The 15,038-nt window shown below is 42.7% G+C and overlaps 1 protein-coding gene across 1 annotated transcript in view; it reads left to right on the forward strand.

Moving 5' to 3' along the window:
• The window catches only part of dnah9 (dynein, axonemal, heavy chain 9), a 248,565-nt gene that overhangs the window by 146,558 nt on the left and 86,969 nt on the right, over positions 1 to 15,038 (forward strand). The window contains exon 52 of the mRNA XM_023276189.3: positions 1,390 to 1,532. Within this exon, the coding sequence (XP_023131957.2) occupies positions 1,390 to 1,532 (143 nt within the window). The remainder of the gene's footprint in view (positions 1 to 1,389; positions 1,533 to 15,038) is intronic.

Raw genomic sequence — 15,038 nt, forward strand, 5'->3', positions numbered from 1 at the left:
GGTCTGTCAAGTAAAGACAACGCTGAAGTGCCCTAAACCTATGTTCTATCTAACAGCCAACAGGGGGCAACTTTTCTGGATGCAAAAAGAAGTCTACTTTTATAGAAGTCAATGAGAACAGAACCCCAATTCTTATTTTATCCATTACCTCAGTAAACATTTTCGTCACATTCATGGTTTCCATCAGTAAGTTCAAGAGTTTTCGAAGACATCATGATGTTTGTTTTGGAAATCACAGTCCCGTATAGAGTAAAATAGACAAATCAGTAGAATATGTTTCAGGTCAGAGCTGCCTGTGATTGACAGGTCGTTATTGTGTCGCAGTGCCTAGTGTTCTTGAGTTCTTAGTCAGATCCACCCCTCACTTGTTACATTCGTTCGGACTCCAAAGGCTAAAATCGCAAAAAAAATTCCAAACTCAAGGTTTTAAAATGTTAGTTCACAAAGCAGTGTGTGAGATCACCCTGGCTATGTCCATATTTTATACACAGTCTGTGCATGAAACATAATTCGCTTTTCTTTATGTGGTCTGAGTTTATCATAGTCTTAAAGTATTTTGAACTTTAATAGGGCTGTAAGCAGTCAGCTCAACCATATTGTTGAAAATCAAACAACACCACACTTGTATCTAAAAATTAATTTTGAACTACGATGGAATTGTAAGTGAACGTGACTACTTAAGGGACAGGAGCAAACATGAACAAGGGCACAGCTTTGGTCCAGAGGGTTACAGTTACAGCTACATTTTTTTTTTAGGTGTTGTGCTTATTGTACAGTTGCAGAGTATGGTAATTACCGACATATCATTAATATCATAAGTATATATATTTTTTTATCATCATCAAAATACTGTTAACTGCTCATTACCAGGTCCTGTGATGACATTTTGTATTAAAACATGATAGTAAACATGAGTTAAAGCAAAGTGTCACTTTGGTCTAGACATCTGGCTGCATTACAGTCAGGTTTGGGGAAGGGGTAATGTTACGCCAGTGCAGCACTTAGAGTCCATTAGAGATTAAGCACAAGTGAATTTAGATCAGGTTGGATACTAATAGTTTCAGGTGCTGTATGTACTGTACTTCAACATAGATGTTCATTGCACTGCTCATCTTTACTCCGTTGAGACTGTGACTTACAGCAGATCTTGTCATTAGCATAAGTTTCCTGTATTAACTCCTGCTGCCACCACCACTTCCATTAACACACCTAGATTTGATATAAGATTCTCGGTGCTCAGTGTCAGCTCAGATCTTAACAAGATAAGAAACTTCTCAAGAATTCTTGTACTAGTTTACTTCACTCACAGAAAAAATACGAAATGCAAAATGCGACAGCTGCCTGCAAACTTGACAATCCCCCCAATGTGTTTTATTTCATTACTTATAGGAGAGATTCCTGACCTGTTCCCAGACGACGAAGTAGAGAACATCATTGGCAGCATGAGGCCAGAGGTTCGCAGCTCAGGATTGATGGATACGAGAGAAACCTGCTGGAAGTTCTTCATCGACCGCGTTCGCAGACAGCTCAAGGTGAAGCAATCAGATAGTCAGACATGTACAGGACAAAAAGCTGTGCATTCTTTTTTTACTTGAATTTCACAAGTAATTATCCAGACAGAGTTGTTCTCAGTGTCTCTCTTCAGGGGGGAAGTTTGCCATTAATCTTTCTCAAAGAACTGCGTCTGTATTTGATCTCCATCCTCTCTTAATATAGCAATAGCTTGCTACCTCAGACTCTAATTTACTATTCCAAAAAAACAAAAAAATGCTTATACTTGGATAAACATCTAGCTTTATGACGAAGCCTCTCCCCAGACAATTTTCTTCCCTGACATTTTCAGATGAACTTGAATACATTGAGAGGTGGTGGACGTCATTATAAATCACTGGAATGAGCAGAAAAGCCTGTGTTTAGCGGCAGATAATTTCACCAATTTGTAGTCGCTTTGTCCCCCCTGGGGAAGGAGAGAGTTGCTTATCCTGTCATTATTACAGTGTGCATCACCACCACCACCCACATCCTCTACCCTCGTCTCATTCCCATCCTCCCTAGGTTGGGGAATTAATAAATAAGGGAGACAATCCCACAGGCACGAGCTTATAAAGAGTGGATTTCTAACTGTTTGGTTCTCCATCTTAAAATTGTCTATCTGGATGGAAAGGGCACTTTCTCAAAAATGTTGGCTAATCTCATTCATAATGTTTCCATAACATTTGCGGGGCTGTGTGTCTCTGCATGAAATGCTGTGTGTTGAGCACCAGTTTGCAAATTTAACATTGTTACATTATTGCTGTAACTACTTGGAGCAGAAAAAGCCTTTGGATCAGTGGATCCTTGCATACAAGTGTAGTATGGGGATGTTATATGGAGACTGATATGGTATAATGGCATGCTCTGTACTGTGTGGGGGGGAAATTGGGCAACACTGTCTCATACCCCTATCTAGTGTAAGTTCTCCAGACAGAAAATTATTTGTACAAATCCTACAGACACAATATATATGTGCTAATTTTTATAAAATCTATGATCTTGGCCTAAAATGTAAATTTTTCTACAACTTTAAACAAAATGGCCCCTCATTATTTGATATACAGTGAAGCCCGAAATTATTCATACCCCTAGCAAATTTTGACTTAGTTACTTTTATTCAACCAGTAAGTTTTTTGTTTTTTTTTTGATTGGAAATGACACAGGTGTCTCTCAAAAGATAATAAGACGTGATGTGTATATGTAAAAGAGCCATCATTGTGGAAAAAATAATTTCTCAGCTTTTATTTACATTTGAACAAAAAGTGGCATGTCCAGAATTATTCATACCCTTGTCAATAATCAATAGAAAAGTTTTAATTAGCTATTACACCAATCAAACACTTCCTATAATTGCTGACCAGCATTGTGCAAGTCTCCACTGGTATTTTTGCCCATTCATCTTTTGCAATGAGCTCCACCTCTTTCAGGTTGGAGGGTCTCCTTGCCATCACCCTGATCTTTAGCTCCCTCCACAGATTCTCAGCTGGATTCAAGTCAGGGCTCTGGCTGGGCCACTCCAAAATGTTTATGTTTTTGACCGTTAACTATTTCTTCACTACTGTTGCTGTGTGTTTTGTGTCGTTGTCATGCTGAAATATTCAGTGGTGCCCAAAGCCAAGTTTCTCTGCAGACTGCTTGATGATGTTGTTGAGAATCTTGATGAATACCTATTTTTTCATGGTGCCGTTTACTGTGATTAGGTTCCCTGGTCCACTGGCTGAAAAACACCCCCAAAGCATGAGTTTCCCACCACCATGTTGGACAGTGGGGATGGTGTTCTTAGGGTTTAGGTTTCTCCTTTCTTACGCTAAATGAAGGCTACATCATTGTGGCCAAGCAATTACATTTTTGTTTCATCTGACCATAAAACAGAAGACCAGAAGTCTTCTCCTTTGTCCAGATGAGCATTTGAAAAGGCCAAGCGGGCTTTTGTGTGCCTTATCTGGAAAAGTGGCATCCTCTTTCGTCCACATCCATGGAACCCATGGATCATAGTGTCATCATCTGCATAGTGTGCAGTGTCCATTGGACTGTCTGCCTTGAGACGTTGCCACCAGCAGGGTCCAGATTCTCCAGGATGGCCTTGGTGGTGATCCTTGGATTCTTTTTCGCTTCTCTCATTATCCTCCTGGCCAGCACAGGTGTCACTTTTGGCTTCCAACCACATCCTCTGAGATGTTCCACGATGTGGAACGTCTTGCATTTTTTACTAATACTTTGTATTGTAGCCACTGGAACTTGAAAACATTTAGATATGGCTTTATAGCCCTTTCCTGACTTGTGAGCAGCCACAAGCTCAGCCGCAGATCCTCAGTGAGCTCCTTTGTCCTAGTCATGACTGTCCACAAACCAACTGCAGAGAACTGCTGTTTTTCACCTGTTGAGTTGATTAAAACAGCTTTTCCCAATGAATCAGGGTAGTTAGGATGCTTTAAAACAGTTTGGACTATTTGGAATGGTATGGAACCTTGGATTTTCCCATAGACTGTGACAGATTGCAAGGGGTATGAATAATTTTGGACTTGTTTTGCAAGAGCAGCTAAGTGCTTCCTGGTTTATTTTCCACAAAATAGCTTTTTTAAAAAAAAAAGTTTATTTGAATTTTTTAGAAAACAAACACGAACATAACATGAAGAACAAAACAAAACAGAAATAGCTCAGGTGTGACAAGACAATAACAAATTTTACATCAGACAGGAATTTACATAGGCAGGCTAGGCCAGTTTAGGAAATCCTTGTAATATGGGGAAAGACAGTGTAGGTCCAATATAGTTTAAGTATGGTTCCCAAACTTTATGAAAAGCATCCACTGTTGAATGCAGCTACAGTAATATATTCACTGGGAATACAGTCCATGATGAGATTATGTAACGGTTTCTTTGTTGGGGTGGCGTCCTTTCTCCAAAAGGGCAGAATGTTATTCCTTGCAGCAAAGGTCAGTAATTTTAACAGACTTTTATGCTTGCTGTTAGAAATATGAACATCGGGGAGACCGAGTATGAGGCACATAGGATCCAGCAGTATTGACTTGCCAAAAATAATGGATAGTTCATTCATAATATCAAGCCAATACCACTGTAGCTTAGCACAAGACTAGAAACAGTGTACATAATCACCAGTCTCAGTGTTGCATTTACAACACAGTGGGAAAGAGTTCGAATCCAGTTTGTTTTTGAGAACAGGTGTAATATGGGTGTGATGCACAATCCTAAGCTGAATAGATTTGGTCCGGTTACAAACAGATATATCCATAGCGTGTGCCCACACTTTCCGCCAGGCCGCGTCATGTATAGAGATGCCCAGGTCTTTCTCCCAAGCTTCCTTGGTGGGCTGGGTGGTTAGAGGTAGACTGGAAGTAAGTATCTTGTAGAAAATACTAATACGTTTCCTAGACATCTGAGAAGACAGGTCACTTTCCACAGATGAGGCTGCACTATTAGTTGTCAGAGTTGTGTCTTTTACAACAAAACGTCTGATTTGTACATATCTGAAAAACTCTCTCTTGTGTAGGCCATATCGCTGCTGTAACTGTTGAAAGGAGAGCAAAGTCTGGCCAGCAAACAAGTCTCCCAGTCTTGCTAGCCCACAGATATACCCGGCTCTGAATCCTTGGTCTAGGCAGTCTGGCAGGAAGTCCGGGCCACCCAAAATAGGAGCAAGAGGAGCTGTTAGGTGGACACGACCCTCTATGATGCGAATGGATCTCCAAGCTTTAACTGTGCTTAAAGTGATGGGATTAATACAGAGCTTCTTAATCACATCGGAATTATTCACAAATAACAGGTTAAGCCGGGGACATTTGGACTGAGAGGATTGTACATCAAGCCAAATGGAGGCTGGATCTTGTTTAAGCCATTCAGCTGTCACCCGTAGGTGAGCCATAAGCTGATATAGTCTCACATTAGGAACATCCAAACCACCATCAGAACCAGCCATTTGAAGTTTTGTCATCTTGATTCTGGGTTTCCTTTTGCTCCAGATAGAAGCACTTAACCAGCCTTCCAACAACTTAATAACCCTGTTTGATAAAAGAATAAAGATAATTTGCAGTGGGTACAGCAGTCTGGGTAGAATGTTCATTTTAATAAGAGCAACTCTGCCCAACCAGGAGAGGGGTAAAGGGGCCCAGCGATCCAAATCAACCTTTAGAGTGTCTAAAAGTGGAACAAAGTTTGATTTATACACCTGATCATATGTAGGTGTGATATACACTCCCAAGTAAGTGAAACCAGAGGGAGATCAGCGAAAAGGAAAGGGCTCTGCCATGATTGGAACTGATGTTGTCAATGGCATAGCCTCGGATTTTCCTAGGTTGATTCTGTATCCTGAAAAGGCGCCGAATGAGGAGATCAATTTAGTCAGACACGGAATAGATGTTTCAGGACGAGACAAGAACATCAAAACGTCATCCGCATATAATGTAATTTAGTGCTCCCTCCCACCAACCAAAATACCAGATGTCAAAGCACTCCATCTCACTGCCTGCGCCAAAGGCTCACTAGCTATACCAAAAAGCAATGGGCTGAGGGGGTCACCCTGGCTGTTACCTCGGTGGAGGGGGAAATTACTAGACCTCAGTTCATTGGTCAGGACAGCTGCAGTTGGAGAATTATACAGAATCTTGACCCAATTTGCAAAATTACCAGCCAGGCCAAATTGTTCCAGAGCATAGTGTAGATATGACCACTCGACCCGGTCAAAAGCCTTCTCTGCATCAAGGGAAGTACCAGGGCTGGGTCCTTGGAACTCTGTGATACCTGATGTTGTCATAAGAGTGCCGATACTTAATAAAGCCAGTTTGGTCCTCCTTAATAATGTGAGGTAACACTTTATCCAGTCGCATAGCAAATATTTTGGAAGGCAGTTTCTGATCGGCATTAAGTAAAGCTATTGGTCGGTAGGAGGTGCAGCTGTCAGGGCACTTTCCCCTTTTAAGAATAAGGGAGATGTTGGCCTCTCTAAGTGACTGGGGTAAAATTCCACTTTGAAATGAATGGTTAAACATAGCTAAAAGAGGATCCAGGAGGCTAAAGCTAAACTCCTCATAAAACTCACATCCAAAACCATCTGGTCCTGGGGCCTTACCAGGTGGCACAGACTTCAGGGCAAGCAGAGCTTCTTCTTTTGTGATCGGAACATTTAGTTGCAATTTTTGGTCCTCTGTAACTTGAGGGAGGCCCATATCTAAGAAAAATTCTTGCATGAGGGCTAGGGCATCGTCAGGCTGTTCGGACTTATACAGAGTAGAATAAAATAATGTAAATTATACTTATTGCTTCTACATATACTTCTAAAATGGCACCGCTCTAGTGGCAGCTAGTTACAGCAGCTCTCACTCGTCAAGTATTCTTTTCTGCTCATTTTCTTTTTCCTCTTGCTTTCTCCTGTTTTGTTTTTTTTTGGTGAAGTTGCACTAGTAATTATTGTCAATAATGGACACAAAATTAGCAGAGTTTGCTTTGAATTTTCTTCTATTTTTGAATCTACTGTCTGCATCAGTGATAGAAGACCCAGGGTGCAGCGGTGACCCTGTTGTTTACTCTAGAGACCAGCTGTTACCTCTGTAGCACTGCGAGGCTAACCGGTGAGAGGCCTGATGTCCCCTGCGAGCTTAAGAGTAGGAGAAGGGGAAGCCGTGCGGGGACCCAACGCCGCAACAGGAGGAGACGGTACAAACCCTTCCTCATCACTGGGAACGTAAGATCCATCGGCAACAAGATGGATGAGCTTATGGCGCTACCACGACACCAGCGGGAATACCGGCAGTGTAGCATCATGCTATTAACGGAGACCTGGCTAGCGGATGTAAAAACAGACTCTAATGCTGCGTTGGACGGCTTTCAGTTGCTGCGAGCAGACTGGACGAAGGAAAGCGGTAAGAGGAAAGGAGAGGGACTGGCTGTGTTTGTTAATGATAGATGGTGTAACCCTAGACATATCACTAACAAACAAAAACTTTGCAGCAGGGACATTGAAATGTTAGCTGTTAGCATGAGACCATACTACCTGCCGAGGGAATTTTCAAGTTATCGTGATCGCTTCAGGGGGACTGTCCTTGCCCCTTTTCTTTTCACCCTCTACACTGCAGACTTTTCTCATCACACCACAAACTGCCATCTTCAGAAGTTCTCTGATGACTCCGCCATCGTCAGTCTCATCACGGATGGAGATGAGGAGGAGTACAGAGAACTTAACCGGGACTTTGTGGACTGGTGCCTGCTGAACTGCTTCCAGATCAATGCAGTGAAAACCAAGTAGCTGGTGGTGGACTTTAGCAGGAACAGACACACTTCTCCTTCATCAGTGAACATCCAGGGAATGGACATTGAGATTGTGGACTCTTACAGGCACCTGGGTGTTCACTTAAACAAGAAACTGGACTGGACTGGATCTCTTTCTGGAGTCTCCGTGGGTCACTTGCAGAGTAGCGGGAAATAGCTGGGCATAAGGTATCCCACGCTCTCACAGCCGCTGTTTCACTGCATCGTATGCCTTGCGTCTCTTCATCACAGCCGAGGAGAAATCACTGAAGAATGACAGCCTGGATCCGTTGTAGATTAAACCGCCATCTTGATTGGCTTTGCGCGCCGCCTCCATCACCCTCTGTTTGTCTCGGAATGTGTGGAACCACAGTAGCAGCGATCTCGGTTCTGGTTTACGTGTGAGGGAGCGGTGTGCTCTTTCGAGCTTAATACGCCCAGCTTTTGTGGTCAGCTGGAGGACATGGGGCAGCCACGTCTCAAAGAAATCCGCCGGTTGCCCCTTGTCTGTGTCTTCTGCCAGGCCGATGACCTGAATATTTAAGCGTCTGTTGTAGTTCTCCACCATGTCCAAACACTCTGTCAAAGCACTGAACTGCTTTTCCAGCTCAGCAATCCAGGGCTCGTGTACGGTGGTGGTATTTTCGACAGCTAGCTGGCTAGCCTCTGCTTTGTCAAGCTGGTTACCAGCAGACTGGAGCTCTGCAGCATGTTTATTAATAGTCAAAGCCAGAGGGCTAAGTTTTTCATCAATCACTTTTATAATGTTAGCCGTCATGAGACTGAGAGCCTTAGTGAGAGCTAGGTCCAGTCCATCGGAGATATCATAATCGACCTAGTCACCATCTTGAGAGCCCTCTTCGGGTTCAGAGAGCACGTCCTTCTTGTCTTTGTTCGCTTGGGTTCTTCCCATGTTATCGAAGGACTGCGGCCAAAAGTGTTCTAAGGACATAACATGCAACACTCAAAAGAAAAATAGCTCCCATGTATGGTTGAAAACAGGATAAATGAGTTTATACAGCCAAGCGGCGCGGAGCTCAGACCAAAACGCTGTGATCACCTTGCCACCATCACATGACCCTAAATAGCTTTATTTGAAGTAAATGTATTGTTATTTTTACTCTTTAAAGTAGCAATTCTTAATCCTCTTCAAGTTCAGAAGATTTACTTTCCAAATCTTTAAACAGAAGGGTTTTTGTTTGTTTGTTTTTCTGATCACAACACAGATATTTCTTTTATTACTACATATTTGGACACCAACACATATTCACATTTAAGATGTTGGGCAGAGTATATTGTTGGCATCCTTGCTTTCAAAAAAGACGTACATTATCAAGATATCTGACGAGTGAATGCTGGCGCAACTTGCTGCCACTGCTCGTCACTAACTTTTTAACTTTTTAGAGACTTTTTATGGTTTTATGACCTTATTGGACCCTGCAATTGTCCTCAGTTGGAATATTTTTATGATTTGCCGGCACCACCATCTGAGGAGTTTATAACCAGCATTAGCTCTGTCCAGTCCCGGCTTGAGCCTCACTTGGCATTTTTACCTGGGCGTTGACGCTACCTGATTACTCCTCCACAATGTGGGCCAATAGGACATACGTCTGGTCCGTATGTGTCTGGCTTTTCCTACTGCCTGTTCACCTGCCAGTGACGGGTTTGCTCAAGCACTCGTCTGCTGAACTGCTCCAGCTGTGTTATCACCTGCCTGGACCTTCACCAGCAGCTCCTCATTTCAGCCCGGACATCACCTTCCATTGGAGATACATCCAGCGAGGGTCCCGGTGGAATTTCCACCAAAGCAGCTCAACAGCAATAAAATTCATCCGGTCCAGCTCTCGATGCCCTTCACGCTCCACCAGCCGGGTTGTCAACCACAGCATGTTAGCCCACCTAGCTTGGTCGGCTAGCACCACCACCAGCTGTGACAACACCTCACTCAACTTCGCTCTGCTCAACATCCACTCACTGGCAAGCAAAGGACATCTCATTTAGGACCTCATCACTGACCATAAGATAGCCTTTCTTTGTTTAACCAAGACATGGCAACAGCCCAATGACTTTTCACAGCTGAATGAATCCACTCCTCCTGGGCTTGGTTGCACCTGTCAACCCCGTGGCTCCGGTCGCAGCAGAGGCCTCATGATAATTCACTGTGAGAAGTGGAAAGTCTCGCCAGTGTCTGTGCCCGTCTCCAGCTCATTCAATCCACCTTCTGAGAGTTATCTGGTCCCACTCCGACCATCATTGCTACGGTTTACCGTCCCCCTAAACTGAATAGTGACTTTTTAAATGATTTTGCTGCTTTCCTCACCCATCTATCCTCTATCTCACCAAACATAATACTGCTGGGCGATTTGAATATCCACATGGACAATGCCAATCTCCTCCTTACCAAAGACTTCACATCCTGTTTAGAGAGTTTTGGATTTCAGCAGCAGACCACTATTCCCCCACACTTCAAAGGACATATTCTGGTCTTAATCTGTTGCTCTGGTGTCACCCCTCTGGACTTTTCAGCCGATGAACGCCCCATTAACTGACCACTTTCTCCTCTCATTTACAGTGAAACTCACTCTTTCCATCACTAAGACACCACGTCTCATCTCATTCCGCAATACTAAGAATATTAACCCAGCCACTCTTACTTCAAGTATCAAATGCCTCCTTGGCTTCCACAATCTATCCACCCCTGATGAACTGTTTTCTCATTACAACACTGGACTCCATAATATTCTTAATTCTTCTGCTCTGTTAAAAACCAAATCTGTTTCTTTCTCCATCTCCGCCCCTTGGTTCACCCCTGATCTTTGGCTCATGAAAGCCAAATGTCGGCAACTTGAGCGGCTATACAGAAAAACTGGTCTCAATATTCACAAAGAAATATACAATAACCACGTCCTACATTATAAGGACTCCATTGCCAGCACCAAAACACAATACTACCCCAGTAAACACGAAGTCGCTGTTCTCCCTGCTTAACACTAACACTCAACCCCAGGACTCTCTCCCCCTTCACTTGTACACAACCTCCTTCTGCAACTCCATTATGTCCTTTATCACTGCAAAAAATCTGAAAATCCACCAGTACTTTGGTTCAAACCCTCACTTCAGCATCTCAGCTGACTTTTACCCATCCACACACTCATTCTGCTCCTTCCAGCTCCCCACTCTCTCAGAAATCACAGAACTCATACAGAAATCCAAGCCATCCACCTGTCAACTGGACTCTCTCCCTACACAAGTGGTCAAAGCCTGCCTCCCCTCTCTGGTTCCCCTCATCTCTGCCACCATAAACTCCTCTCTCACCACTGGAACTATTCCGACATCCTTCAAAACTGTTGCCATCATCCCAATTTTGAAAACACCTGGTGCAGACCACTCCAACTTCAAGAACTACCGTCCTATCTCGAATCTACCGTTCATCTCCAAAATCCTGGAAAAAACAGTTGCCTCCCAACTCCGCTGTCACCTATCCCGCAATAATCTGTATGAACAGTTCCAGTCTGCTTTCCATCCACTTCATAGCACAGAAACAGCATTTATCAAAATCAATGACCAGTGATCTCCGCATGGCAACTGATTCTGGACTCCTCACCATCCTGATCCTCCCTGATCTAAGTGCGATCTTTAATACCATCTGTCACACCACCCTCCTCAACAGACTCTCTTCTTTTGGCATCACTTAAGCTTGTTTTATGCTTGCCGCGTCCACGAGGTCTGTGCGGCTCCGTGCGGAAAAATTATGTCATTTTTGCACCCACGCCTCCTCGAGCGGCCTTTCCATGCGGAAAATTTCCGCTCCACGCACCTCGACATTTTTCTAAACAAGGCGGACGGAGTCGCATGGAAAAACATGGCAGAGGGCCAGGACCTACTCATAGCTGAAGTCTAGAAATACATGCACTTACGATTCATCACACAGAGCTCACCATGGTAACTGGGTTATGAACAATTCATGGTGTGAAATTAAAACTAACTTCTGAAATGTTTTTATTCGGTAAAATGCCATGTTGTTAGTGGTGTAAACAATGGCAAATTTCTTCTTCTCTAGTTTAGTACCAGAGTAGATCAGGTAGACGTGTGTTTGAGATACACTGCCCCCTGCAGTTTGGAAGCAGACTTCTTCTTCTCTAGTTTGTTACTAGAGTAGACCAGGTAGACGTGTGTTTGCGATACATGGCCCCTTGCAGTTTGGGAGCAGACGCCGCACAGAATATAAATGCACACATGTTCTGTCGCGTGGATTTCTGTGCGGCTGATTTCCGCGCGGCTCGGTCATGCGGAAAGTATATTCCAGTCTTTACACCATTAAACTGGTTCATTTCCTACCTCTCTGGCCGCACTCAGTTCACTCAATTCAAGTCCTTTAAATCCGTCCCCTCCTTCATCACCACAGGTGTGCCCCAGGGCTCTGTCCTGGGTCCCCTCCTCTTCATCATTTACCTCATTCCCCTCGGCAATATCTTCCGCAAATTTAACATTCATTTCCACTGCTATGCAGATGACAGCCAGCTCTACCTCACCAGTAAACTCTCATCCACTCTCCCACCCACCTCCTCACTGATTGCATTACTGAAATAAAAACCCGATTCAACTGTAATAAACTGTAATAAAACTGAGGTTCTCCTCATCGGCACCAAATCCACTTTATCCAAAACCAACAGCTTTTCTATCAACATTGATAACTCCTCTGTTTCACCCTCTCCTAGATTAAGAGTCTGGGTGTCATCCTTGACAGCTTTTCAATATCACATCAATAACATCACCCGGTCTGCCTACTTTGACCTACGAAACATCAATCGTCTCCACCCCTCCCTCACCCTCCACATCGCCACCATCTTTGTCCACAGCCTCGTCACTTTCTGTCTGGAGTACTGTCACTCACTTCTCTTCAGCCTCCCTCACAAATCCCTCCATAAGCTTCAACTGGTCTAGACTTCAGCTGCACACATCATCACTTGAACCCCCTCCATCCTCCATCACATCACTCCTGTAATTCAACAGCTCCACTGGTTCCTGGTTCAGTTCCGCATCCAATACAAAATCCTCCTGTTAACATTCAAAGCCATCCACAACCTCGCCCCCAGTATCTGTCCGACCTCCTCCATGTCCCTACACCGTCCCACTCCCTCAGGTCATCCTCCTCTATTCACCCGTCTCTCCCCTCCGCCTGTCTCACCACCATGGGGAGCAGTGCATTCATCTGGAATTCATTGCCACCCCAACTGAGAAATATGGACTCATTCCTCCATTTCAAATCACAACTCAAAACACATCTGTTACACAACTGCATATTCCATCTGATGCCAACTGCCTCGTCTGTTTTTTTTTTTTTTTATTGTTTTCAATGTGTATTGTGTATATGGAAATGTTTGTTTGTACGGTGTCCTTGAGTCCCAAGAAAGCTGCCTTCAAATAAAATGTATTATTATTATTATTATTATTATTATTATTACTATTATTATTATTATTATTATTATTACATTATCCAAAAAATTGCACATTATTTTTGTGTCAATCAATTAATATATTAGTAGACTCAGTACTTCAGTCAAGTCAAAAATCCTCTGAAAACATGTCAGAGTCAGAGCATCTATAAGCAAGAAGCTGTTCAGTAACCACTCTGCAATATGCTTTTGCTCAGAGCTGTTTTATAGGCACATTGCAAACACTACAGCAGTACGTGCATTATGAGTGTTTTAACAGATACTTTGTGGCTGCACTTTACTCCTGTCATTTACTGTTTGCAGTATGCTACATTATCATTAGTCTGCCTCTGCTTCGGGAGCAGTGTACCATTTTAATGAAAGGAAAATCACAGCACTCCCTCTCCTGCTTCACGGACTTCAGATGAGATTTACCACAATTTGGTAAAGTTAATCAGACTGTTTCCCTATGAAGATGAGGTTATTAAAAAATTTACTGCCCACATACATAGCCACCTCTGTCTAGCAAATTGACGCGAATTCAACCAAACTCCACGAATTCAGTGCAACCTTGCAATTATGTCCAATCACTGCAACTTTTCCGCAATTTTGGCCAGCACTTCCATTAGTTCCATCAATCGTTGCAGTCCCCAGTGCAAACGTAATGCACGTATGTCACTGAATTCCCTTCCTTGTTTTTGGTTTGAAGATGCAGACATGTCCCATTCTAATGTCTCTCATTTATCAACAAAAAATACTGCAAAACAATTAATTCCCTGATGTTCTTCGCCAAAGCGGAAGTAAACTGTTTTACACCCATGCAATATTGTGGTGGAATACAAAAAAAAAAAAAAAAATAGTGGTGGGACACGATGAAAAGAATTAATCTAATTAATTGCAGACTTTGTAATTAATTAATCAAAATTACTCTAATTTTTGTCAAATAGCAATATTTGACACAAAAAGTAATTTTTTTCAATTTAAATTAATTTTGGTTGACAGTTGAATCAATGAATAAACATATACGTGTTGATAATTTAAAATTTATAAAATGAATAAAATTTTAAAATTTGACATATAGATAAAAGCTGCTGAGAATTCAGACATTTTCGGCCACAACAATCTGAAAAAATGCCCACGAAATCCTGGAGGGACTGTTATATGCATCCATAAACGACTTTGATATGACACTATACATGGAAATGTACCTAAGTGCAGAAATGCACCTGAGGGGCACCAGTACATGAGAAATATGCAACTACTTGAACCTTGTTTTTCACCTTTGAGAAACAATGTGTGTGTAGACACAGTATCACAGGACCCATCATTGCCAGGAAAGCTGCATAGGGCTCAATATATAATGTGTCACTGCCATGTTCAGAGCACTCCGTGAATAAAAATCTGAAGTTTCAGTTATCACTTAAATGTGATATTCCAAAATGTATTTGGTTTATTAAAATTGCTTATTGGTAAGTGGAGAATAAAGAAGCTAAGGTGTGTGTTATACCAGGTTAGAGTGGTGGGTAAAATAGTCTTTACATGGATACTTGTATACTCTCACTAGTGGTTCTAAGAGCTTCAGTAAAAGGCAACTTGACTTCTCTTTGTTTTTTGTTTTTTTGTTTGTTTTTTCTGGTTCTAGAGGATGTTTCACCTTTTCTCCAAGAGGAGTTCCTCAGTTCTTACTAGATATATATTGTCACCCAAAAATGCCACAGTTAGTCACGCATGCGAGACCCCAGACTCACATGCCTGGAGGCATGAATGGTTTTGAAACTGCCAGGTCAGGGATGACTCAAGAGGGTAGTAC

The sequence above is a fragment of the Amphiprion ocellaris genome, chromosome 18 (assembly GCF_022539595.1).
Source record: "Amphiprion ocellaris isolate individual 3 ecotype Okinawa chromosome 18, ASM2253959v1, whole genome shotgun sequence".
Taxonomy (NCBI): domain Eukaryota; kingdom Metazoa; phylum Chordata; class Actinopteri; family Pomacentridae; genus Amphiprion; species Amphiprion ocellaris.